This window comes from Phaenicophaeus curvirostris, unplaced genomic scaffold (genome assembly GCF_032191515.1).
Source record: "Phaenicophaeus curvirostris isolate KB17595 unplaced genomic scaffold, BPBGC_Pcur_1.0 scaffold_55, whole genome shotgun sequence".
Taxonomy (NCBI): Eukaryota; Metazoa; Chordata; class Aves; order Cuculiformes; family Cuculidae; genus Phaenicophaeus; species Phaenicophaeus curvirostris.
The window spans coordinates 1,085,216-1,111,889 of record NW_027206677.1 but is presented as its reverse complement, the minus strand read 5'-3'; the positions used below and the strand labels follow the sequence as shown (position 1 = coordinate 1,111,889).

Sequence of the window (26,674 nt, the reverse complement as noted above, 5' to 3'; positions counted from 1 at the left end):
GACCATGCAGGGAGGACAGGCTGCAGAGGGCGAGAGGGGCAGAGCCCAGCCCGGCAGGTGCCGGAGAGAGGAGGCCGGTGGGTGCCCTTGGTGGCAGGGACAGACTGGGGAGGTGCCCAGGGCACTGGTCTCTCCCATCGCCAGCTCCAGCACTGGCCCCTCACCCCAGGCGATGGGTGAGCTTTGCCCTCTGTCCATCTCTTCTACTCCTGCCCATCCACTACCCTTCCCGTGACATTCCTTCTTCCTGACAAGTTCCACTCTGTTACCTTTTCCTCTCCCCTGACATCATCCTAGCTCTCCATATCTTTCTGTATTTGGGTCCTACCGGAACACTCCCTTCCTGCATTTGCTTCTCTCTGCACTTGGTGCTTGATTGCAGGCTGCTTAACACCTATTTCTGCACATGGCACGTCATCCCCAGACACCACTGAACCCTTATCCAGTCATAAATTTTTATAATAAAATCAGATTTTGTGCCCATATAGAAATTTCCAGAAACTGTAATAATCACTTCATGCAATCCCTGTGGGCAGAAGAAATGGCAAAGGGCCCGAGGTGCCCCCTGACTGTAAGGGATTTGTGTCTGTGACACTGCAGGGGCAACAGAAGGAGCACAAGGGATTTGCCCCAGAGACACTGTCAGCAGATCCTGGCAGGTGCCGAAGTGTGAAGGACCCGTGATGCCCCCGTACTGCAAGGGGTTTGCCCGGTGACGCTGCCAGCACGGTCCTGCCCTGAGGAGGCTCCGCTGTGTTTTCCACCTGTATCCAAGGCTTAACCCTGCACAGGTCCTGTGGGGGCTTGGCCAGAGCTCCTTTCCCAGCCGTGTTCCTGCTGCTGCCCCATCACCTCCAGAGACAGAACTGACCTCACCAACCCCTTCACAGTCAGATGTTTCCTACTGGATTCTGAGTTTCTGAGACACAATTGACAGCCTCAGCCCCAACTCATCCATCACCTCCTCATGGCCCAGGACTGGAAAATATAAAAGTACTCTTGCCTCACAACATGAGAAATGGGCACAGGGACCTCGGTTCATGGAGGGACATCCAGGTGAAATATTGCTGGTGCCTGGCAGTGCTGCGGTGCTGGGACTCCTTTCCCCTCCACCCACCCCCACACGAACTGTCCCTACAGCTCCAAAAAGGCCTTGGAGACAAGATATCAGGAAACAAAAGTCATTGATTATCCCTTTATTTTCTTTAAACACAGAGAGAGCACAGCTCCTCATTAACACAGCCAATCAGCAAGAAAAGAGAAGACAGTGAATTAAACCAGAATGACAACATTATTGCAACTGAAAAGCCAGCAACACCAACAACAAATAGAGAAGCCAGTCTGGGCCTGCCATGAGTTAATAACTGCTATGCAGAAGACAATGAGCAGTTCATTACTTCAGGAAACCATCCAGTTATCAGTCTCCTAAGTGCATCCTTGAGCTGCTGGTTCCTCAAGCTGTAGATGAGGGGGTTCAGTGCTGGAGGAACCACTGAGTACAGAACTGACAGCACCAGGTCCAGGGATTGAGAGGAGACAGAGTGGGGCTTCAGGTAGGCAAATCCTCCAGTGCTGAGAAACAGGGAGACCACGGCCAGGTGAGGGAGGCAGGTGGAAAAGGCTTTGTGCCGTCCCTGCTCCGAGGGGATCCTCAGCACGGCCCTGAAGATCTGCACATAGGACACCGCAATGAAAACAAAGCAGCCACAAGGTACTAAGGCACTGACCACAAGAAGCCTGGCTTCCCTGAGGTAGGAGTGTGAGCAGGAGAGCTTGAGGATGTGGGGGATTTCACAGAAGAACTGTTCCAGGGCATTGCCCTGGCAGAGGGGCAGGGAAAATGTATTGGCCGTGTGCAGCAGAGCAGTGAGAAACCCAGCGCCCCAGGCAGCTGCTGCCATGTGGACACAAGCTCTGCTGCCCAGGAGGGTCCCGTAGTGCAGGGGGTTGCAGATGGCAACGTAGCGGTCGTAGGACATGACTGTGAGAAGATAATATTCTGCTGAAATGAGAAAGATATGGAGAAAGACTTGGGCAACACATCCTGCATAGGAAATGACCTTGGTGTCCCAAAGGGAATTGGCCATGGATTTGGGGACAATGGTGGAGATGGATCCCAGGTCTAGGAGGGAGAGGTTGAGGAGGAAGAAGTACATGGGGGTGTGGAGGTGGTGGTCACAGGCGATGGTGATGATGATGAGGCCGTTGCCCAGGAGGGCAGCCAGGTAGATGCCCAGGAAGAGCCAGAAGTGCAGGAGCTGCAGCTCCCGTGTGTCTGCGAATGCCAGGAGGAGGAACTGGGTGATGGAGCTGCTGTTGGACATGTGCTGCCTCTGGGCATGGAGAACTATCTTAGGAGGAAAGGACAGTGACAAGTTAGGGGAGACGTCTCTGAGCAAAAATCAAAGCCATTTCTCATTCCCTCCCCTGCTGCACACACCCTGCCCCTTTTCTTGCAGCCCTTCCTCCAGCTCCGTGCCTGGAGCCCTGCTTAGTGCCAGCTGAATTTGCTGGAGGAGCAGAGCCTCTTCCCGCTGCCTGCGAGGAGTCAGCCCTGCTCTGCAGCAGGGGCTCATGGGGACAGTGTGGACAGTACTGGTGTTCTAGTTTTCAAGTTAAGACTGCACCTAATGCAAAAGGGCTTCTCAGTGTCTGCAGTCCCAGTGCTAAGAATCCACAATTCCCAAACTGTTTCAGAGGGTGAGGGTTTTTTACAGCTCTGTACCATCTTGGCTGGAGATCTTCATGGATGTCAGAACCCCCCAGTATTTCTGTTGCATTCAGGGACAATGAAGCAATTCCTGCAAGGCGTGAGCATTGTCTGTGGCTCAGTGCAGAGGGAAGGGAGCTGCTCTCTCCTTCGCTCTTGTCCTGAGCTGCCCTGGACTTGCACCTTTCTGAGATGGAGGGGGATCACACTGCCGTCTTACTCTGAAAAGCCACCAGACCCTTCTGTGCACAGAGGGCTCCACCTCACACCACTCAATGTCGCACCCTTTCCTAAGGGGTTTTCTCAGCCCAGGAAGCACGTGGCTCATTTCACAAATCCAGCAGCATTTCCTTGGCTTCAGCATCTCTGCACTTCTCCAAGGTCATTCAGGTAGCACCAAGTCGTGATAGCAGAGGTTTATATCCTGGAGGGAAGCTCACAGCTTGGAAAGAAACGTCATGGAACTATCCCAATATCCTAATGATGGTGTCTCAGTAAGGAAGAGTCAGCTCTTTCCTCAGGGAATGACACAGACTGCTCTGCCCACAGCCCCACGGGTGAGACGAAAGCTTGGACACTGCATTCCCACGGACACACCTGCATGGGAGGAATCAGAAGGTCAGTGCCTGACTCGACTGCTGAAACTCCTCACCCCAGAACGCCTGGCAGCCAGAACAGGAGATCAACAGCAAGAACACAGAGAAACAGAGAAGCCATCAAACAAGCTGTGCTGGTGCAGCTGAGAGAAGCCAGGGCAAAGGCAGCCGGGCACTCAGGGCAGCGTTGCCCTAACCCAGCTGTGCCCTCCCTGCTCCTAAACATAAACTTGCTGCACTGTTGCTCTCAGCCCCTGTGCTCTGGAGAGGAAAATATACTCATGAGTAGAGAGCTGCACCATGGCTCTGCTGGAGTTCTGGCTGCAGAGGAGGGGGTCCAGCCTTGGAGCCCAAGCTGAGGGCAGAGTCTTTGCTGGGTGGCAGAGGAGGCAAGGGGGCTTGCTCAGCGGAAGGGTTTGTACTGAAGGGGATCACACAGAGCTGTCTGAATTCTCCCTCCCACCACATCTCTGTTTTAATTTACTCTCATCCTCTGATCCTATCCCTTCTGCCCAGAGATTTTCCTCACTGGAGGTGTTGCCTTGTCCCATGCCTTTTCCCTGTCAGTGCTTACAGACCCCATCTGACCCTCTCTGCCCTCCCCCTGCACCTACAGAAACCTGCCTGTTCACCAGGTTAAACTGAGCACAGTTTATAAGCAGAAAAGGACAGGACACACAAAGCCTGATGGGTCCAGCAGGGGTGATGCTAGTGCTGTTCATGGGCAGGGGAGCAGCTGCAGACACATTTAGAGGCTCCTGTCAGACCTACTGACCACTCAAGGATACAGCTCAGGAGTCTCAGTGATTTCTAGCATGAAAGCCTCTTGTTCCATTTCTTGCCTCAGATTCCCCAAGGGCAGGGAAATGAAAACACAGATGCAGTTGTGTTCCTTATCTTTGACAGAATCCCTGTCCGGATCTTGAAATGTCCTCTTTGAAATACTGTGGGCTGATGTGGAGCTGTGAGCAGCCCTGACTCACACTGCACCCTCTTCAAAGCAGGAAGACCCTCTCCTGCCAGGACGTGCTTCTTCCCCCACGGCTTCTCCCTGTCCCACAATGGGAGCTACAGGGGCAGGCTGAGCACTGACCATGTTTTTTCTCTCCCCTGGAACAACTGCAAGAGCCCTCCTGACAGATCCCACAGGCTGTGACTGTGCTGGCTCTAGGAGATCACTCCAGGAACCGCACCTGCTTTGTCCTGCACCCAGAGACTCACCTGGAGAAGGGCTGTGAAGATTTTTCTCCAGATGAAGTCTCGTCTTCCCTCTAACTCCAGCCTGCCTATTGCCTCTCTCCCGCTCCCTCCTCTCCCCGCGCTGCCTGCAGGCAGTGCCCTCAGCCCTGCTGGGCTTGGCAGAGGAGCTGCTCCTGGACACACCTGGCTCTTTGTAGCGCTGCCCCTGGCCACCAGCTCCCTCCCTGCCAGGAGCCCAGCCCAGCTCAGCAGCAGAGGAGCAGCACAGGGCAGCGCTTTCTCTGCCTCCTCTGGGCTCCCTTGAGGTGTCCCTGGGTCTCCAGGGGGATGTTCCCTCCCTCAGCTGGGAGAGACACTTCTTTCCTGCAATGTTACTGCATTACCTGGGCAGGAGAATCACTGGGGAGGGAGAGGAGGGGGGGTTGTGCCACCAGGAAGGTGACAGAATGATCTCATTTCCTCAAGATGTCAGAACAGAAAGAGAAAGGGATGTAAGGAAAAGGGATGCAAGTGCCATGTGGTCCCTGCCAGCAATGGTGGGGCTGGGGAGGTGAGGAGCAAGGCTGTCCATGCAGGGTCAGACCTCAAGGGGTAGCTTTCCATGCTGCCCAGACCCCCTGAGGTGACATTTCATCAATGCCCACTGTAGAAACTTCTGTCATCTGTTCTCTGAGCTGAAAATGAATGAAATATAAACTTTAAACATAACGGGGTTTTTTTTCGGTGCACTTTGAAATCTTCCTCTTTAAGCACACTGGGAAATGACTCCAGGGAGATGTCAGAGGCTTGAATAACTGAAGAAAACAAAAGGAAGAGAAAGAGCTTGTTAAGGCTTTCTGTATTTTAATGAGACCCAGGGTGAATTTGCTACTGAGTCCTGAACCTCAGCGGCTGAGAGGAGATAGAGGAGAGCTCGCAAGAAGTAAAAACACAACTCAGAGGAAGTTGAAGTATTAATTGGTCTCAGTGAGGATTGTTTCTAAGAAAGTGTCCCCAGGGACTTGTTAGTGCTGAGAATTGGAGGCCATGATTGCAGGAAGGCAAAGGCTCAGTGCAGGCAGCTGTGATGCTGAGAAAAGCCTGGGTTTGCTGGATGAAACAGAAAGGCCAAGCCCTGACCCCCAGGCCCTGGGCAGGCGGATCTGGCTTTGGCTACAATGACACTGGTGTCATGAACATTCTCACATTGCTGAACCAAATGGGGAACCATTACTCTTTGTAATTCCAAAAAGAGGGCTGGAGGGTTATGGGAGGAGCCAAGGCTCTCACACAGCTTGATGCGGTTGTAGAAGACTTGGGTCCTAGAAAGGTTGGGTCATAAAAGTGTTGGTTCAAAATAGAATGACAGAAAACTTGGGTGTGACAAGAGTCACGTCACAGAACAGTTAGGTCATAGGGGAGTAGTAGAGGAGCTCACTCCTAAAAGATTCACAGAAATGTGGGGTCATAGAAGATAAAGGTCTTGAAAGAGTCATAGAATATTTGGGTCATGCAAGAGTGGAGTTGTAGAAGTGTGAGATTTATGCAGGTTTTAGAAGGGTTTGGTGATAGAGGGGTCTGTTTAGAGAAGGGTCAGGTCCTAGAAGAGTCATCGAAGCATCTGTTCACTGAAGGCACACATAGAATCATAGAATAACCAGGTTGGAAGAGACCCACCAGACCATCGAGTCCAACCATTCCTATCAAACACTAAACCATGCCCCTTAGCACCTCGTCCACCAGTGCCTTAAAAACCTTCAGGGAAGGTGACTCAACCCCCTCCCTGGGCAGCCTCTGACAGTGCCCAATGACCCTTTCTGTGAAGAATTTTTTCCTAATGTCCAGCCTAAATCTCACCGGGTGGAGCTTGAGGCCATTCCCTCTTGTCCTGTCCCCTGTCACTTGGGAGAAGAGGCCAGCTCCCTCCTCTCCACAACCTCCTTTCAGGTAGTTGTAGAGAGCAATGAGGTCTCCCCTCAGCCTCCTCTTCTCCAGGCTAAACAACCCCAGCTGTCTCAGCTGCTCCTCTTTTTCTCCAGCCCACTCACCAGCTTTGTTGCTCTTCTCTGGACTCGCTCCAGAGCCTCAACATCCTTCTTGTGGTGAGGGGCCCAGAACTGAACACAGGATTCGAGGAGCGGTCTCACCAGTGCCGAGTACAGAGGGAGAAGAACCTCCCTGGACCTGCTGGTCACGCCATTTCTGATACAAGCCAAGATGCCATTGGCCTTCTTAGCCACCTGGGCCCCTGCTGGCTCATGTTCAGTCACTGTCAACCAACACCCCCAGGTCCCTCTCCTCCAGGCCGCTTTCTAGACAGACTTCTCCTAGTCTGTAGCACTGCATAGGGTTGTTGTGCCCCAAGTGCAGGACCCGGCATTTGGCCTTGTTAAACCTCATGCCATTGGACTCTGCCCAGCGGTCCAGCCTGTTCAGATCCCTTTGGAGCCTCCCGACCCTCCAGCAGATCGACACTTCCACCCAGCTTAGTGTCGTCCGCAAACTTGCTAGGGGTGCACTCGATGCCTTCATCCAGGTCATTGATAAAGACATCGAACAGGGCTGAACCCAGCACCGAGCCCTGGGGAACCCCACTTGTCACTGGCCTCCAGCTGGAGTTAACTCCATTTCCCACCACTCTCTGGGCCCTCCAGCCAACCAGTTTTCCACCCAGGAGAGTGTGCGCCTGTCCAGGCCAGAGGTGACAGTTTCTCAAGCAGAACGCTGTGAGAAACTGTGTCAAAGGCTTTACTGAAGTCCAGGAAGATCCATCCACAGCCTTTCCCTCATCCAGCAGCCGAGTCACTTTGTCATAGAAGGCGATCAGGTTAGTCTGGCAAGACCTGCCTTTTGTGAACCCGTGTTGACTGGGCCTGATCACCCGGTTCTCTTGCATGTGCTTCATGATCACACTCAAGATCACCTGCTCCATGACTTTCCCTGGCACTGAGGTCAGACTGACAGGCCTGGAGTTCCCTGGATCCTCCCTGCGACCCTTCTTGTAGACGGGCACGACATCAGCCTCCAGTCCAGTGGGACTTCCCCAGTCTTCCAGGACTGCTGGAAGATGATGGAAAGGGGTTTGGCCAGCACATCCGCCAGCTCCTTCAATACCCTTGGGTGGATCCCATCCGGCCCCATAGACTTGTGACTGTCTAGTTGGGCTAGCAAGGCTCCGACCACCTCCTCTTGGATCACGGGAGCCTCATTTTGCTCCTCTAGCTCCTGGGTTTGTACAAAGATGGAACGACCCTCCTTACAATTAAAGACTGAGGCAAAGAAGGCATTAAGTACCTCAGCCTTTTCCTCATCCCCTGTCACTGTTGTTCCTTCTGTGTCCAATAGGGACTGTATGGTCTCCCTAGTCCTCCTTTTATTATTTATATATTTATAGAAGGATTTTTTGTTATCTTTCACAGACTTTTCCAATCTGATCTCTAGCTGAGCCTTAGCCCTTCTGATTTTTTCTCTACACAACCTCACTTCCCTCCTGTAGTCCACCCAAGAGGCCTGTCCCCTCTTCCAGAGCCCATAAACATTTCTCTTCTTCTTGATATCACTCAAGATCTCTCTGTTCAACCAAGCTGGTTTTCTCCCCTACCGGCTGTTTTTGCGGAACACGGGGATGGCTTTCTCCTGAGCTGCTAGGATTTCCTTTTTGAAGAGCTCCCAGCCCTCGTGGGCTCCCTTGCCCTTAAGGGCTGTCTCCCATGAGACTTTGCCAACCAGCCTTCTGAAGAGTTCAAAGTCTGCCCTCTGGAAATTTAATGCTCCTGTCCTACTAACCACCCTCTTCACTTCACCTAGAACAGAAAACCCTGTCATCTCATGGTCACTTAGTCCTAGGCGTCCACCTACTGCCACATGCCCCACAAGGCCTTCTCTGTTCACAAAGAGCAGGTCCAGGAGGGCACCCTCCCTTGTTGGTTCATTCACCAGCTGTGCAAGGAAGTTGTCTTCCACGCACTCCAGGAACCTCCTAGACTGCTTCCTTTCTGCTCTATTGTACTTCCAGCAGATATCAGGAAGATTGAAGTCGCCCACAAGAATGAGAGGCATTGATCTAGAGATTAACCCCAGCTGTTTATAGAAGAGCTCCTCAGCTGCTTCTCCTTGGCTGGTGGTCTGTGACAGACTCCCATCACAAAATCTACCTTCTGGTGGGCTCCTCTGATTTTGACCCACAGGCACTCAACCTCCTCATCACCACAATCCGCCTCAACGGTGTCCAAGTCCTCCCTTACAAAGAGGGCTACCCCGCCTCCTCTCCTACCCTTCCTATCCCGCCTGAAGAGTTTGTACCCACCATAGCTGCACTCCAGTTATATGAGTCGTCCCACCACGTTTCCGTGATGGCAACGACATCATAGGCTCCTTGCCCTACGACAGCTTCCAGCTCTTCCTTCTTATTCCCCATGCTGCGTGCATTGTTGTAAATGCCCTTCAGCCGAGCTGCTGAGCCTTCAGCCCTCTTAGAGGGAACAGAGTTCATTCCCAATTGCCTGGTAACTGGAGTAGCTAGCTCCAGAGTGCCCGTATCTCCCTTAGCACCCCCAGGTGTGTTCTCCCCCACTTTCTGTGTGGTGAGGTACTGGTGGTCCTCACCAGCACACCCTCTCCCAGTCACCAATTCCCCACGTCCAGGCTCATTCCTGTCTGGCCTGGGCTCAACCCCCTCCCCCTTCACATCTAGTTTAAAGCTCGATTTATGAGCTTAGCTAGGTTTCTAGCAAGGGCTTTAGTCCCCCTAGGAGACACACGTGTCCCATCCTTAGCAAGAAAGCCTGGGGGTGCGTGAGCCACCCCATGATCAAAGAAGCCAAAGCCCCTCTCCTCACACCAGGCTCGGAGCCAGGAATTAATCGAATTCTTCTTCCTGGCCTCCCGCTCCTCTCTATTTAGCCTTGGGATGGAGCAGAATACTTCTTGTGCCCCAGAGCCCTCCATCATTTTCCCAATGGCCCTGAAGTCATTCTTGATGGTTTTGGTCTTTTTGTTTACTAGGTCGTCGTTACCAGTTTGGACTATCAGAGGACAGTAGTCTGTCTCGTGGACCAGGGAAGGCAGTTTTCTAGCTACCTCCTTCCCTGATGCCCCCGGTAAGCAGCAGACCTCTCTGTGGAGCGGGTCCGGTCTGCAAATGGGTCCCTCTGTTCCTTTTAGGAGGGAGTCCCCTACAACAATCACCCTCCTCTTCTTCTTGATGGAGGATGTTTTTATCTTTTTCTGAGGATGGTGCAGCCTAGGGAAGGATTCTAGGCTGTGGGAACCACCATCCTCATCCTCAGGGTTGGATTCCACATGCAGCACCTGGTACTTGTTCACCAGGGGGATCTGGGGCTTTGCTGTCTGGGTGAGGGGAGCACGTTTCCTTCGTCTGGCAGGAACTTGCTGCCGTTCCCCATTTCTTGTTCCCCCAACAATGCAGTTTGCAGGTGGATGATATTCAGACACACCAGCTCCAGCAGCCGCTGAGTTAGGGAGAGGGCCCTGCTCCACTGGTCAATCTCCCTCTCACACTCCCTGATGGTCCTCAGCCTCTTTACTTCCTCCCTTAGCTCCTCCACCATGTGAAGGAGTTCCCCCACTCGGGTGCAGCTTTCACCAGTAAAGCCAGGACCAGAGGCACGAGCCGGTGTGGGAGGGGGCACTGCCTGCAGCCCAGGGGCTGGGGAGCTGCTGCACCCACTGTGGCTCTGGCTGGGTGGCAGCATCCGTCCTGCCTGCTGCAGCATGGGGGGCAGCTTTAACCTTCTGCCGGGTGGTCACCATCGTACTCAGTGTCTTCCGTCTAGTCCCTAGGTCCTCTCTGCGCCCTGCCTTCTCGCCCTGCCCACTCGAACTGCCACTCGAAGTGCCCCGCTCCTCTTTGCCACGCTCCTCCTCGCCGTGCTCCAGGTCACGGGGCTCCCAGGGGACTGTTTAAATCTCCCACGGTGGCCGCCGGGACCCCCCCCTCCTGTCAGGCCCCACAGGACCAGCGTGTAGGAGCTGGCAGGACCCCCGCCTGGGTTTTTCTGGGATTTTCCCAGCTCCGGGATGCTCCCACTGCCTCAAAAAGTCCACCCCACCACAGAACTCACCGTCCTGCTGCCGGGGGCTGCCAAAGAAGCAGTCATTATTATTATTTAATTCCAACCTGAAAAGGCTAGTGGGGTTTTGTGCTCTAAAAGCCTCTGATTTAGTTTCCAGTCAGTAGCATTTTTAGGAATGAAGAACAAGTCCTGGTGTCTGCCTCGCAGGCTCTGTGCTCTGCTCCTCACTGATTTGCATCCCCTGAACGTGCTGCCTTGTGGGTCGACTGACTGTCTAGACTGAGCATGACAGAAAATACTTTGAGTGTGTTTGCAAGATAGATGTTTGGAGAAACAGATCAGTGATAAAGACGCCACATACAACAAGCCAGAACAACCTCAGACTGTAAATATTCTCTATTTATTGGGAGCTACAGCTGCTTTGCATCTCCAGTGGTCAGGTATCAAACACCGGCATTTTGGTAATCCTGTCAGGAGTTTAAATTGAAGCAGAATGGTAGTATAAATATATCTCTGTGATAGTGAGGGCTCCATAACCGTCCTGAAAAAGTTTCTTTTTATAATGTGACAGCATATTGACTGAACATGTGTGGAGCAGAATTTGTTAACAGGGAAGGGGCTTATCCAAGTTACACAGCTTATGTGCTTCTTACAGGCCCACGATTCCCGTTGATGAGCTCACAGTCACAAATTTATTCTACCTTTACAGCAAACCAGAGGATGGGGTGGAGGGATATTCTAGTCTCCTCTGCAGCCACTGTTTTATCCTTCTTTATCCCACTGCCAGCGCCTGCTAACCCTGCACAGGACTGGGGCTTCATAAAACAGGTTCTTGTCCTGAGAGTAAGGGACTAAGGCCTCCCTCGGTCTGCAGATGGACCAGCCCTCATTCCATTTCCCAACACAGGGTGAAAGAGAACAGCCCTGCGGGGCCTCCCTCCTCCACCTCCATTTACATCAGGATGCAGCACGTTCAGTCCCTGTTTGGGAAGAGAAGGAGGCCAAACTCAGAGCAAAATAGGTCAACAGGGATCTGAGATGCAAGGCAAACCGAGTAAATGATGGACAAACCATGTGGGAATCCATATGAGGGAAGCTCCATCATTTTCTTCGTTCTTCTGGAAAACAAGGAGACATGTTCCAAAGGCGATTGTCAATAGCATTTTTCCCTTAAATAAGTTCCTTGGGAAACCCAAGACAGACAATGCTCTTCATCCTTTTGCCTGCAGAGGTTACCATATTCAAAATGAATGCGAACTCTCCAAGCTTTGTTTTCTCCGCTCCTGCCAGATGGCAGAGCTTTTCTTTGTCCCACCAAGATCCGGTGTCTCCATGGCGCTCTCCAAGAAACACTTTGCTTCCCTAGGAACTGGCACTGCAGCCAGGTCTTGCTCACTCAGCTCCATTGAGATGTGCACTGCACCGTGCCTCTGTAGGACCACAAACACACTCTCTGGCTTATTTCGTAAGAAGGAGCACATTTGCCTTCTCTTTCCCTTCACATGGAAATTGGCAGCACTTCAGAAAAATAAAGAGAGAGATTATATCACTGGAGGGCATCCAGCTTTGAACTCCTGCCTCCCTTTGTTATTTGCAGCAGCCATCGATGAGCTTGCTTGTCTCAGACACATCACTCCTGGCCATGATGTCAAGGACAACATCCCATGGAAGCAGCAGACAGTAACTGCTTCTGAAAACAAGGCCCCTCATTTCTTCAGCACTGAGTTTTGCCTTCCGATAACGAGAGTAACACCTCCAGGTCACACAAGGGAGTAGCGAGATTTCATCCGCTCTTGTAAGAGGACTTGGAAGAGCCCTGCGTGAAAGGGACTGCAGCAGCCTGATTCTTGTCCAGGAATAAAAAGAGTGAGGAAAAGGCAACTCGGGAATTTATTTTGCTAATATAATGCCAAACCAAAACCTAATCTCTGTGAGTGGACTGTACAGGGGCTTCTATCTGACAAGCCCAATGAAATATGAGAAGGTTCAAAGCGGGATGGAAGCTTTATCGAGGAGGAAATGAGCAGAGTGCACATCTGTCTGTCACCAGGAGAGGAGGAAGGTGCCAAGCCTGTATCTGCTCCCAGCACAAGAAGCTGATGAGCTGCCCTGAACGACAACAGCTCTCGTCAGAGAAGGATGCAAAGTGCCTGAGAAGGGATAAAAAAGCAGCCGAGCTTTTCATTTTCCCAAGTGCATCCCCTCATTATATTTTCTTTTAAAAACACCTTTGGACCAATTTTAATGCAGATGAGAATTTGTCCGATTGACAGGGCTGGAGACTAAAGAGCTTCCTCATTATCTGTAGCCTAGACAAGGGCAATAAAGCATCCCTCGAGCTGTCTCTGCCATGGCAATGTGCTTTCTGGCCAGCAGGATACAGTCTGGAGGGAAGGGAGCCCTTTCTGAACGCGCTCAGATCTTGACCCTGGCATGGAGCTACCTGATAGCCAGCTCGGATTTTAGCCTGTAAGATGCGTGGAACAGGAAGGAATGGAGGATAATATTTTAATTTTAGATCAGTCCTCCGGCAACCTGCAGTATGTGTTGGACTGCATTTCACAAACCAGTGCCAAGGGAATAAATACTGTATAAGCCGACACCTCACACAGTGAGCTGGATCCTTACCATCAGACTAGGAGAAGTTTAGCAGGAAAAGCAGATCCCTGCCCTGCCATGGGGTCACACAGTGCCAAGCAGCAGCTGACGGGTGACACCGTGACTCGGAACGGAGCAGCAGCCACCTGTGTGTGTGTGCTCCAGGGAAGGGGCTGACTGTATGCAAGGCAGAGATTGTCTCTTTACAGAAACAGAACGGTACCTTTCATATGAGGCACTCCTCTAGCCCCTGCTCTGTTTAGAACCAGCAGGAAAATAAGAGACACTTTGCCCATTTTCTTCAGGGGGGAATCCAGCAGGAGCTGGGAAGTGGTGCTTGCTACCAAGACACCTCCCGTCAGCCTGATCAGAGGGGTCACACCTTGTGCAACCAGCAGCTCCCAGCTCCTGCTGAGTTAGGAACTATACTCCCTGTGCAAGAGTCCTTTTGTCTCACACCGTGTGGGGAAAAAGAATTTTTTCCCCCTCTTCTTTGTATTAATATAATAATTAAGCTTCTGCTTCAAAGACCTGCATATTCAAGTCGGAATAATGAGGGATCTGACTTCAATGACCTTTCTCTGCTAAAAATATTGCACCGGTTTTGCAGGACTAACATAGGAGACGAGGGAAAGGGAATATTGCCTGCATTAGAGGCACTAAGCCACCACTTTCTGTGGCAGTAATGGGTATTATTACTATTATTATATCTGTGCCATAGACATTATAATAGTAGTTACTATCAAGGAAATATAATAGTATTATAGTCATGCTATTATAGACTATAGGTGTATTATCGTAATAATTAATATCATAGTAGAAGCAGCTGCTGAGGTCCTACTCATCTCTGTTCAACATAGCTGGCCGGATCTGCATCTCTGCATTCTGAGACATCTGAGACTAACTCTAGCTCAAAAAGTAAACTATTTTTAAAATAATAAAAAATGTCTGGAGTAGACTTAAAGTAGAGACTAGATGGCAAATTGAAAAGAAAAAAACCAAACAAACCTACAAAGTGAGTGCGAGATGGAAGCAGTGACATAAATTAGATTATAAGATGCTGTTTGTGTCACCTCCCCTCCAAGTGCGGTACAAACACCTGATCTTGTTGTGTAACTTGCTTCAACGTGACTTGGAGACCTTGACCTTCAGAGAGAGGCTTTGATCTCAATGGAATAGCACAATCCCTTCTTCCTCTGTAGGATGTTTATTTTGCCTGCTCTGAGCCTCTACCAGGAGATCTGAGGCGTTTTTAATGCCTTCTTCTAAGTGTGTTGTGTAGAGGGTTAGTCACAAGTTTTCTCTGGGAATAGTTTTTCACCAGGAAGTACGATTTCCATGAAATTGAAATATTTTCCTTGCCATCCTTGTTTTTATGGTCATCTACTACAGGTTTATGAACAAACTATATTTCCCCAGATCAGGAGATATTTCAGAAGTATTTCAATTCAGTGAGTTTGCGCAAAACAGTTTGTCTGCTTCAGTTCAGAGCTTAAGTACATTCCGCCTACCACCCCAGAGACCTCTTTGCTTTCTCCCCTTTCCTGGCGCAGCCAGGTGGCAGCTGTATTTAAATCTGTTCTCGGAAGGCTCAGGGGCAGGAGTGCTGAGCAGTTGCAGCTTTCTTCATGCTGTCATGCACAAGACAGGCTGCTCTGCTGTAGGACAATGTTGGAAGTCAACATTGCTGCACTACATAGTCTCAAATTCTTCTTTTCCATCCCAAGCTTATGAAAAACTGAGAGGGGATCTCAACATCTTTTGGGCAGTGATGGTACTCCTTTGACTCAGTAAACCAGATTTCTTCTCTATTTAAACAGCTTTAAATCTAGTTTTGAAGCAGTATAAGAGTGAATTGTCCAGGTCTGCATCCAGAAGCTCGGTAATTGCTTTTACTTTCAGCACAAACTGTTCAAAAAGCAGCATTCTGAAGAAAAAGTCTCTCTGCCAAATTCTTTTTACACCATCAAGAACCTGTAAAAGGAAATGCTGTCACTGTTGTGGATGTTTCTAGGAAAAATAGCTTCTAAAGTTTAGAGGGTTTTAGGACAATACCTGAATTTATTTTTCCTGCTCCCTAGCCCCAAACTATTACCAAGTCATCAAACTTGTACATCGTGTGCTTTGTCCCCTGAAGATACAAGGGGTGTTTTTGATGGGAGACGGATGGTGTTTTGCTTTTTAGTAGCTTGCACTTTTACACAAACCAGGCCTCCTATCTACATTCTTTAACAAATAAATGCCTCCACAATAATTTTTCAGCCCACGTCTACTTTGCTTGCTTGCTATATAGTTGCATTCAATAAGATCGCAAGATGCTCTTTTCTGATGTGGAGGTCGTTTATCTCCCTTGCTAGTTGTCCTCGGATGGACGAGCCTGAGCAGGGCAGGCAGCAGCCCTGAGCATCCACCTTGGACCCAGGGTCCATCCTGTCCAGCTCACAGGGAGGTGAACCAGATGGTACAAGTCTCGGGCTGCTGGTTGCCAGGTTGGTTCCCTGGTGCCTGGGCTGCTTGAGGGCTGGTGGCGGCTGGATGCTGGAGCATCTTGATACTTGGGGTGCCGGGGCTCCAGCTGTGTGGAAAGCCGCCACTTTCCAGCTGTTCTTCTGGAGGTGCAGAGACGGCTCTGTGGAGAGAAAAGTTGTGGCTGAGGCCTCAGCTGCAGATGGAGGACGGGGAATCTCCTGCACGACACGGAGCTGGCTCAGCTCCGCACCCCAGGCTCAGAGGTGCTGGCACAGCATGACCGAGGGGGACACCGGCACCTGATGGCTCCTCCAGGCAGGGGGATCCCTGCAGGCAGGTTCCCTGTCAGGAGCAGGCGCTGCTGTGTGTCCCTGTTTCCAGGCCAGCCTCAGACCCGGCTCTTTCCCATCCCGACCTGGCTTTGCCTGTTGCTCCTGGGGCTGCTCCTGTCCAGGCAGGGCCAGCCTGAGCCAACCCTGGCTCCAGTCAGAGCGCTCCCGAGAGGAAGGCACGGGAGTTCAGACAGCAGTTAAAGCACCGGACAGCAGCAGAAGAGTGTTCTGTCCAGCCCCTCACTCGCCGCTGCCCAGCAGCCTGAGCAGCGATGCCTCGTGGCTGGGAGCAGCCCTGGGAAGGCAGCAGTGGGGGGAATCAGGGACTCACTTTACTATCTTCCTCCTCAGGCTGATCACATAGCAGCACAATAAAAACACAGGTGGTAGGGAACCCAGAAATCCTGCTATGCCTGACATAACGTAGATTTCCCCATCATTCTGGGACTCGTGAACACTTGGGGCCGTCTTGCTGTCTGCACCTGGAGGAACAATTCAGAATGTCAGTCTGTCCTGTGCCCCTCTGGAGAGCTCTCAGCACGTGTGGCATGGCCAGAATGTTCTCTGTTTCCCTCCAGCCCTGGTGCCTGCAGGCTCATTCCCAGCTGGGACAGGTAGTCACACGAAGAAAAATCAAGTGGCAAGAGAGCTCGTGGGGAGCGTGGCTGCCTGGCCACTTGCTCCTTTGAGGGACACGGACAAAGCATGTGGACAAAACAGAGAAAACTGCAGCAGTGAGGGCCACCCCCAGCTCTTCCTGCCCTCTGGCCAGCTCCCTCCCCCCTGAGGGGTGACATTGGGTGACCACAGGACAGCAATTACCTTCTCCATTGGCAGAGATGATCACTGAGCCACCTTGCGAAAGCTCATCCTCTGGCACAGCTTCTTCGTCCACCTCTAGGGAGAGGAAGCAGGACAGTTGGATCAGATGGAACCGTTCCCATCAGGGTGATGGCCCTTCAGGACACGATCCCTCCCAAAGACACTGACAAGGTCTAGGAACAACATCTGGGCTTTGGGGGCTGCTCCAAGCAGCCGCCACACCTGCCCTGCTGGGAGACCAGGACACGGCAGGCGATCTGCTGCCCTGAGCTGCACGAGGTGGGTTTGTGGCGACCGTGCGGTGATGCCACAGCCCTTCCTTCAAAGGGGAGGGGAAGCAGCTGCAGCCAGGCCAGCAGGGAAACAGACCCTGGGAGAAGACTCCTATGCAAAGCCTTCAGGCGCTTCCCTCTACCCTCCAGTACGGTCACAGCCGTCCCATCCCAGCTGTGGGTGAGCACATGGGAGATTGAACACAACCAAAAAGCTCTTCTCCACGTCTGTGCATCGGCCACGGAAGGAGCGACTCGCACTGCACATGGAAAGAAGCTGACAAGGGGAAGGCTCCTTCCTCCCGCTGACTCACCTGAGGAATCGCTCTCAGGCTCCAGGGATGGATTGGACCAAGGAGTCTGGAAGTCGTCACTTGTCAGAGGATCTGAAGGGAAATTGCAAGGGATGAGCTCTCGGCACAGTGTCCACCTGTGTTCTTTCAGGGAAAGGGACCTTGGGAACTTACCTCCAGGCTGCGCCACTGGCTCCACACCAACTTCCAGATGAGCAGTTGAAAAACCATTGCCACTATCCTGACCTAGAAGTGAGCACAGAGGAGAAACGTTTCCTTCAGGAATGAGGCTCTGCTCCTGCCCTGGGGAACTGCAGGTGCTGGAAGGGGGTCAGGGAACAAAGTGAGAGCCCGACATCGGTGGCAATTGCCAAAGCTTCCATGAGGACCTCTTGGCTGGCTCCTTGCAGTTCTCTAAAAACTCTTCCCGGACACGTGCAGCACCCCTTGAGGAGGGGAGGGACCAACATGGGGCCCCTCGGGGCTGTCTCACAGGAGAGCTCTTGCACACAGAGGAAACCCTCTTGGAACACTGGAGGAAAAAGCCATCGTCCCCGCTGCCTGGGGAGAAGAGCTTCCGTCCCAGGAAGGCTGCACCGGTGCCACCTGTTTACTTGCTCCTGTCCCCGAAAGATGCACACCTGACCAGCAAATGGACTGGAGGCAGAAAAAAGGGTCCTCACTAATTAACGGGCATTGGAGGTTATTTGCCTCAAAGTAAAGAATGACGAGTGCCTGGAGAACAGAGAAATGAGCTGAGGCCATCATCGACAGCATTGTAGAATCCTTTAGGTTGGAACAGACCCAGTTTTCAGGACTTGTCCGCCCTTATGGTCCCCCGTGAGACTGCTCAGGACCAGGATTCTCGTGGGAAAAATCATCTGCCCCCGTGTGGTGTCTTCCCCAGGGTGGGACAGCACCGCCAAGGGTCAGGGAAAGGCAAAGCTTCAGCAGGGCTCTGGCACAGAGGGTGCAGGGGACGGTGCGGGGCCCAGCCAGTCAGTGCATCCCTTTGGAGCCCGGCTCCCAGCAGGGATCCCCCTCTGTTGTGCCTGGGGCACTCCTGGCAGGCTCAGGGAGGCAGCTTTGGCAGGAGGTGCATTCCTTTAAGGGTCACGTTTCCCATCCTCTGCTGAGCACGGCTCCAATGGCCTCATTCCCAAACCAGCAAAGTTCTGGACTCCCTGTGAGTGGTGGGTGCTGAGCACCTCCCGGCACCCACCGAGCGCTAAGAGTGAGCGTTACTGGGGGTCACTCTTCCTGTCTTGTGAGACCTCATCTAGAGCACTGTGTCCAGTTCTGGAATCCTCAACATGCGAAGGACGTGGAGCTGTTGGAATGGGTCCAGAGGAGGCTCCAAGGATGATCAGAGGGCTGGAGCACCTCCTGCAGGAGGACAGGCTGAGAGAGCTGGGGTTGTTCAGCCTGGAGAAGAGAACGCTCCGAGGAGACCTCATAGTGACCTTCCAGTACCTGAAGGGGCTACAAGAAAGCTGGGGAGGGACTGTTGACAAAGGTTTGTGGTGATGGGATGAAATGGAATGGGTATAAACTGGAGAGGAGCAGATTTATACTAGACATGAGGAAGAATTTTAGAACACGGGGGGATCATGGAACGGGGTGGCACACGCGATGCAGGTCTGTGTTCTCACACACACAGGAGAGGCAGCTCTCCTGGGGGGGCTTTGAGCTGGCGGCTTCCAAAGGGGGTCAAAAGCCATGACGTACCCGTGTGATGTCCCTGCACGTCATCCTTGGGACTCAGCCGGGAAGCTGGGGATTTGTTGCCTCCAGCCATATCTGTAAACATAGAGAAGAAAGCAGCTCCCATGAAATATTCCAATCTACTTCTTCCAATTGGAATGGTGCTGAATGCAGTTCAAAAGTGGGATTGCTCCATATCTCTCGTCTCTCCCTTCCACTCGGGACCATCGTGCTGTCCCTGCGTGCCTGCACCGTGCTGATCCAACACCAACCAGGCATGGAGCTTCCTGGAGAAATGACTCCCTGGAGCTCCCGGCAGCTCTAAGCTCAGCCCCCCCCAGCTCTGCAGGCGGCACGGGGAGCAGCGCAGGGAGGGAGAGGCCAGCAAAGATCTTCCCAGGGCAGAGCAGCCAGGGCACAGCCCCGACCCAACCCTCTTCTACACATCAGAGCTCTGGGCAGGAAAATAGGAAGGAAAATCTCCTATGAGCCCCCAGGGCCACTCACTCCAGTGACGAGCTGCGGGGTCACCCTGAGGCTCCTGGACAAGATGCGGCTGAGAAGCCAGGTGGCCTTTGCTTAGGGGCACAGCTGGAACCCAGCCCGTTGCCATGAGATTTTGGGACCCACTTCTTTCCAGGGACCCGCAGTGGAGCTGCCGCGGCTCCCCCAGCCCAGCCTGGCCCCGCCGCTCCCCCAGCCCTGCCCCATCCTGACCCCAGCCCCGCTGCCACCCCGAGGAGCGCTGGGCACAGCCACACGCTTCCCCAGGCTGGGTGCCGGCCCTTCCCACTCACCTGATCCCCGTGCTTGCCACGGAGCAGCCTGAACGCCCTGGGCTTCCAGAACTATCAAAGCAAGGAATATAACAAGGCTGATGGGGACCACAGTCCCCTGTGCGTGCACCATGCTGCTGCTGCTGCTGCTGCTGCTGCTGCTGCTGCCAGCACTGCTGAGCAGAGCCCGTGGCACAGCACAGCACCTCCCGGCGTGGGCAGCGGCGTCTGTGACCTCATAGTCCAGACCCCAGCCACCCCCACCCCTCGCCAGGCACCGTCCCCCAGCACCTCCTGAGCTCAGGGACTATTCCTTTTCCTCCATATCTGGTGACAGATGTGTTGCTCTTCATCTTTAATTTTTGTTATTATAGAAAAGAATTGTGCTGCACGCCCAGTCTGGACGTCCTGCAATGTTTGGATACATCAAAAGAACCAGGCTTTTGTGTATTCCTCATGGTAATCTCAAGGGAGAACGTCACAGGGCCACCACAGCGTAGCTGTAACTGGTGAAGAGGCTTCTGTAACAGATTATTCTTCATCAAAGATAATCTGAATTTATTAATACCAAAGAAACTCACTAAAACTGCCACTTTCATCTGTGGTTTGGTTGCCCATAGAGCTGAGAAGAAATCCCTGCTTGGTGTGTTCTCCAGGTCAGAATTTAACTTATTCACACAATCACGAAACCACAGAATCACTTGGTTAGAAAACACCCCCATTGCTCATTGCTCTCATTGCTCTCTCCAACTCCCTGAGAGGCGGTTGTGGAGAGGAGCGAGCTGGGCTCTTCTTCCAAGGGACAGGGGACAGGACAAGAGGGAATGGCCTCAAGCTCCACCAGGGGAGGTTCAGGCTGGACATCAAGAAAAACTCTTCACAGAAAAGGGTCATTGGGCACCGGCAGAGGCTGCCCAGGGAGGGGGTTGAGTCACCTTCCCTGGAGGGGTTTAAGGGATGGGTGGACAAGGTGCTGAGGGACATGGGTTAGTGATTGATGGGAATGGTTGGACTCGATGATGCAGTGCGTCTTTTCCAACCTGGTGATTCTGTGATTCTATGATTCTGTGGCATAAGAAAGAACTAATGCCACAAAGGGAATCTGGAGAGGTCCAGGCTGGACACAAGAAGAAAGAAATATCAGTGCAAGGGCAGTGCTGTGGTGCCACACATCGCCCAGAAGGAGCCTGGATCAGTCGAGGGCTTTGTGTCTCAAGGAAGAGCCAGGGAGGACAGAGATATCAGCAAAGGAAGGTGACAGCAAGGTGGGGCAGCCAGGGAGATCACTGCAGCCTGGAGGGCAAGAGGCACAGGTGATGTGACACCATGGGACAGCTTGTGGTGGAGAGGACAGAGGGATGTGGAAAGCTGAAAGCTCCCAATCAGAGCAGCCCTTTCATGACTTTGGAAATGGCTGTTGTCTCTGCTACTGATGCCTCTGAGGCGACAAGCAGCCTTTCCAGCCCTGGGGCCTCATTGCCTCCTTGTCCATATTCAGGAGGCTGGGAGGTGTCGTACCATAGTCCTGCCCTTGGCATTGCCCATCTCCACATCCCAGTGAGCCAGGAAAAGCCCCGAGGGCACTGGAACAGGCTGCCCAGTGAGGTGGTTGAGTCGTCATCCCTGGAAATATTTCAAAGATGGGTGGATGAGGTGCTCAGGGACATGGTTCAGTGGTTGATAGGAACGGTTGGACTCAATCCTCCAACCTTGTGATTCTGTGATCTGAGGGATGAGTAAGGGACAGGACCTCCCTTCGCGAGATCTGGGGGTCAGGGCTTGGCCCTTTGTTTTAATGAAATGCATCCAGGTTTACTCAGCATCGGAGCCACCTTGACCTTGTTTCTCCAAACCTTTTGTCACTGCCGTCAATTTTCTGCTCTAACTGGAGCCTGGGGATGCTTTTCTCTTGCATAAACACTGCAAGAAGGTTTGGAGTTTGAATTTGACTCTTGAGAGGTTTGTTCGGCTTCTGCTGAGGGTCTGAGGTTCATGGAGGGGCTCATTAAAATGCCTTGGGCTGCTCCTCTGCTGCTGAGCTGGTCTCCTGGGGCTGAGGGAGCTGGTGGCCAGGGGCAGCGCTACATAGAGCCAGGTGTGTCCAGGAGCAGCTCCTCTGCCAAGCCCAGCAGGGCTGAGGGCACTGCCTGCAGGCAGCGAGGGGAGAGGAGGGAGCAGAGAGAGGGGAAAGGCAGGGGGGGTGGGAGGATGCTGAGAGCTCCCTGAGAGAGGAATCCTCACAGCCCTTTATGTGGTGACTCTCTGGCTGTAGGACAATGCAGATGTGGTTCATGGAGGGATCTCCTCAAGGGGACCCATCCCAGCGCTCGTGGTATCTGTAAGTACAAACCAGGCAGTTTGTCTAGAGCAGAGGAAGAGGACGGGCTGAGAGAGCTGGGGGTGTTTAGCCTGGAGAAGAGGAGGCTGAGGGGAGACCTCATTGTTCTCTACAACTCCCTGAGAGGAGGTTGTGGAGAGGAGGGTGCTGGGCTCTTCTCCCAAGGAACAGGGGACAGGACAAAAGGGAATGGACAAGGACACGTATCATGTATCAAGGACAGGGGGCGTCCAGGGGTTTGGGGACATGTGGGGACCAGAAATGGGGGTTCAGGGGGTCCCAGGGTCAAGGACGGGGGGTGTCCAGGGGGTGGGTCACATATAGTAACCAGAAATGGGTGTGCAGGGCGTCCCTGGTATCAAGGACAGGGGGGATCCAGGGGGTGGGGGACATGTGGGGAACAGAAATGGGGGTTCAGGGCATCCCTGGTGTCAAGGCCAGAGGGGGTCCAGGGGGTGGGGGACATGTGGGGACCAGGAATAGGGGTTCAGGGGGTCCCTGGGGTCAAGGAAAGCAGATTTCAGGGGGTGACAGGGAGGCCAGGAAGAGCATCAAAGGAGAGGGGTTCTGGAGCCCAGAAAAGTGGGTGCGGGGGGGGGATGGAGGAATGGGAGGGAGGTCCCAGTGCCCTGGGAAGGAGGAGGGAGAAAAGGGGCTGTGTAGGGGGTCCTGGAGCCCAGGGATGTGGGAGTTCAAAGGATAGGGGGGTCCCAAAGCCAAAGGAAAAGGGGGTGCAGGAGGGGCTGGGAGCTGCCCCAGGGGGTTTCAGAGCTGGGGGGGCTGGCGAGGTCCTGGGGACCCCCCAGAGCCCTTATTGCCGGGGTCCCAAGGGCGGGGGGGGATCCTGGGAGGGTGGGTGTCCCCAGGACTGTGGGATGTGGGGTTGGGGGGGTCCAGGGTTTAGGGGACACAGGGGATGTGGGGGGGAGGGTCTAGGGTCCTGGGGGGTTGGGCTGCCCAGGGGGGTCCCGGGTTGGGGGTTTTGGGGGGCGGGTTTAGGGTCCCGGGGGATCCTCACGCTTCACTGTCCCCACAGGCTCTGGGCTCAAATAGTATTTTGCTCCTTTCCAAGGCTAAATACAGAGGAGCAAGAAGTCAAGAAGCAGCAATTGTTTAACGCCTGGCTCTGAGCTCTCTTCCCTCTGTGAGGGCTGAGGGTTCCCCAGCCCAGCTGAAGGGCATTTACACCAAGGCACGCAGCCTGGGGTATAAGAAGGAGGAGCTGGAAGCTGTTGTAGGGCAAGGAGGCATGGATGGAAAGGCTGTTGTGGAGGCAGCTCTGTCCCACCAGTGCCCACTGCCTGTCCCTGCCTGCGGGCACAGCACTGCCACGCAGCACGGCTGTGACCAAGCTCAGAGCCCTCAGGCCTGACAGCAAGGCAAGGGGTGAGGAGGAGAGTGGGGAAGCAAAAAGAGAACAGCTCTGGGAGATCAGGCAGTGCTGCCATGCTGAGACTCTTCCTCTCCACCCACGAACACAGGAACTGTCCCTACAGGCCCAAAGAGGAACTTGAAGGAAGGGGCTCAGGAAAAATAGAATTTGTTGAAGGTCTCTACTTTCTTTAAAAACACAGAGAGAATGACTCCTCAGTTAGAAAGGTACTTGGCCAGAAAAGCGGACAGTAAAAGAGAAAAGGGATGAGAACATTAACACAATTAAAAGATCAGTAATAACAACAAAATGGTGAAGACAGACTGGGAATGCAATGAGTTTCATTATAACTGCTATGCAGAAAGAGAACATCAGTTGATTGCTTCAGGGAACCATCCAGTTATCAGCTTCCACACTGCACCCTTGATCTTCTTGTTCCTCGTGCTGTAGATGAGGGGGTTCAGTGTTGGAGGCACCTCTGAGTACAGAAATGACACCCCCACATCCAAGGACGAGGAGAAGGTGGATGGAGGCTTCAAGTAGGCAAAGAGGCAAGTGCTGATAAACAGGGAGACCACGGCCAGGTGAGGGAGGCAGGTGGAGAAGGCTTTGTGCCTGCCCTGCTCCGAGGGGATCCTCAGCACAGCCCTGAAGATCTGCACACAGGACACCACAATGAAAACAAAACAGCCAAATGCTAAACAAGCACTAAGGCCAAGAAGCCCAGGCTCCCTGATGTAGGAGTGTGAGCAGGAGAAACTGAGAATCTGAGGGGTTTCACAGAAGAACTGTTCCAGAGCATTGCCCTGGCAGAGGGGCAGGGAAAATGTATTGGCCGTGTGCAGCAGAGCAGTGAGAAACCCAGCGCCCCAGGCAGCTGCTGCCATGTGGACACAAGCTCTGCTGCCCAGGAGGGTCCCGTAGTGCAGGGGGTTGCAGATGGCAACGTAGCGGTCATAGGGATCGTAGGACATGATGGTGAGAAGATAATACTCTGTTGCAATGAAAAAGACAAACAGAAAGAGTTGTGCAACACCCCCTGCATAGGAAATGACCTTGGTGTCCCAAAGGGAATTGGCCATGGGTTTGGGGACAGTGGTGGAGATGGAGCCCAGATCAAGGAGGGCGAGGTTGTGGAGGAAGAAGTACGTGGGGGTGTGGAGGTGGTGGTCACAGGCGATGGTGATGATGATGAGGCCGTTGCCCAGGAGGGCAGCCAGGTAGATGCCCAGGAAGAGCCAGAAGTGCAGGAGCTGCAGCTCCCGTGTGTCTGCGAATGCCAGGAGGAGGAACTGGCAAAATCTTCATGGCACAAGTGCCATTGTAGCCAAAGCCAGATCTGCCTGCCCAGGGCCTGGGGCTCAGGGCTTGGCCTTTCTGCTTCATCCAGCAATCCCCGGCTTTTCTCAGCATCACAGCTGCCTGCACAGCGCCTTTGCATTCCTGTAGTCATGGCCTCTAATTCTGAGCTCTAACGAGTCCCTGGGGAGGCTTTGTCACTAACAGTCCCCACTGAGACCAGTTAAGACGTCAAGGAATATTCAGCTTTGCTTTTGACTTCTTGAGATGTTTCCTCAATCTCCTCTCAGCAGTGATCCTTCAAGGACTTAGCAGCAAATCCACCCTGAGTCTCATCAAACTACAGAAAGACTTAATGAGCTCTTTGTCTTCCTGTGGTTTTCTTAAGGTCTTCAAGGCTTGCACAGCTCCTTGGAGTGATTTCCAAGTGTGGTTAAACAGGAAAATTTCAAAGTCCACCTAAGAAAATTATATTTTAGTTTAAAGTTTATATTTCCATGCTTTCCAGAATGATAGAGTGATTCGGGTTGGAAGGGACTTTAAAGCCCATCCAGTTCCACCCCGTAGACATGGGCAGGGACACCTCCCACTGGACCAGGCTGCTCAAGGCCCCATCCAAGCTGGCCTTGAACACCTTCCGGGAGGGGGCAGCCACAGCTTCACTGGGCAACCTGGGTCACTGCCTCACCACCTTATTTTGTGAAGAGTGTCTTCCTAATGTCTAATCTAAATCCTCCCCTCGGCCGTTTAAAACATTTCTCATCATCCTGTCACTCCATGTGTCCCTCCCCAGCTTTCTTGGTGACTCCCTTCAGGTACTGGAAGGCTGCAATAAGGTCTCCCTGAAGCATTGTCTTCTGCAGGCTGAGGAAGTACCAGGAGAAGGTCAATATTTCTTTAGAAAATCCCTTTTGAAAGGGCTAGGGATTGGTGGAGGTTTTTTTGTGAATAAGGACAAGCAGGTGTCCTGGTGCCCAGGTCAACCTCCTCGGGGCACTCCTCAGCCAGCAAGGTCTCTGCACGTGCTGCTCCATGGAGATGATTTTTGACTTGTGTGCTGAGCTAAAAATAGTTTAATAGGTGAAAGAAAAAAAGACAAAAATCCAACATAAACCCAAACCTAAAACCAATGCAAATATCATCACTTGCCACCTCCCTCAAGCAGATTGACACCCCACCAGTCTACCACCACCTGTCACCTTTAATGATAAAAGACCAGGCTGCTCAGTCCATGTCAGCATCCACAGAGGAAGTTTAAACATCAAAAATGCACTGAGGTCACAATTAAAGGAAAGGATTTTGTCATTTGACCAGCTCCATAGACTCAGCTATCTGTCGGCCACGGCTCCTGTGGCACCTGGGGACATCCACCTTCTTGTCCAGAGGAGTGGGATCCTTCTGGGTTGGACAGGAGGGAAAATGCCTTTGTGTGAGCGCAGTGCAGCCGCGGCCAAGGCTCCAGGGCAGCGGGGCATTCTCCACCCCTGGGGGTTCAAACCCAGCAGATTTGACGCCTCGGGATGTTCTGTGCATGGGTCTTGGCTGGGGCTGGGGTAGCCCAGGCCACCAGCACCACCCCCACTTTTTGAGCATCAAAGACTCATTTTAAGGCCCAGAGCACAATTTTTAAGGCACAAAGTCTTGTTTTCGATGTTTACAGCCTCCGTTTTGGAGACAAAAGCCTCTAAAAGGTTTCAAAAGCTCATTTTTAGCTCCCAAAGCCTCCTTTTCAGGGAACAAAGCCTCATTTTAGAATCAAGTCTGCAATTTTGAGGGCTCAAATCCTGATTTTGACACTCTCAAGTCCTATTTTTTTGGTGTAAAGCCTTCCTACTCTCTACCACAGCATAATTTCAGGGCACAAAACCTGAAGTCAGGG

General features: G+C 52.7%; 1 protein-coding gene across 1 annotated transcript; it reads right to left on the bottom strand.

Annotated features, from left to right (window-relative positions):
• Window positions 1–1,367: 1,367 nt before the first annotated feature.
• LOC138734081 (olfactory receptor 14A16-like) lies at window positions 1,368–2,402 on the bottom strand. The gene has a single exon (XM_069881637.1). The coding sequence runs from the start codon at window positions 2,322–2,324 to the stop codon at window positions 1,368–1,370; it is 957 nt and encodes a 318-aa protein (XP_069737738.1). The 5' UTR covers window positions 2,325–2,402.
• Window positions 2,403–26,674: the final 24,272 nt, after the last annotated feature.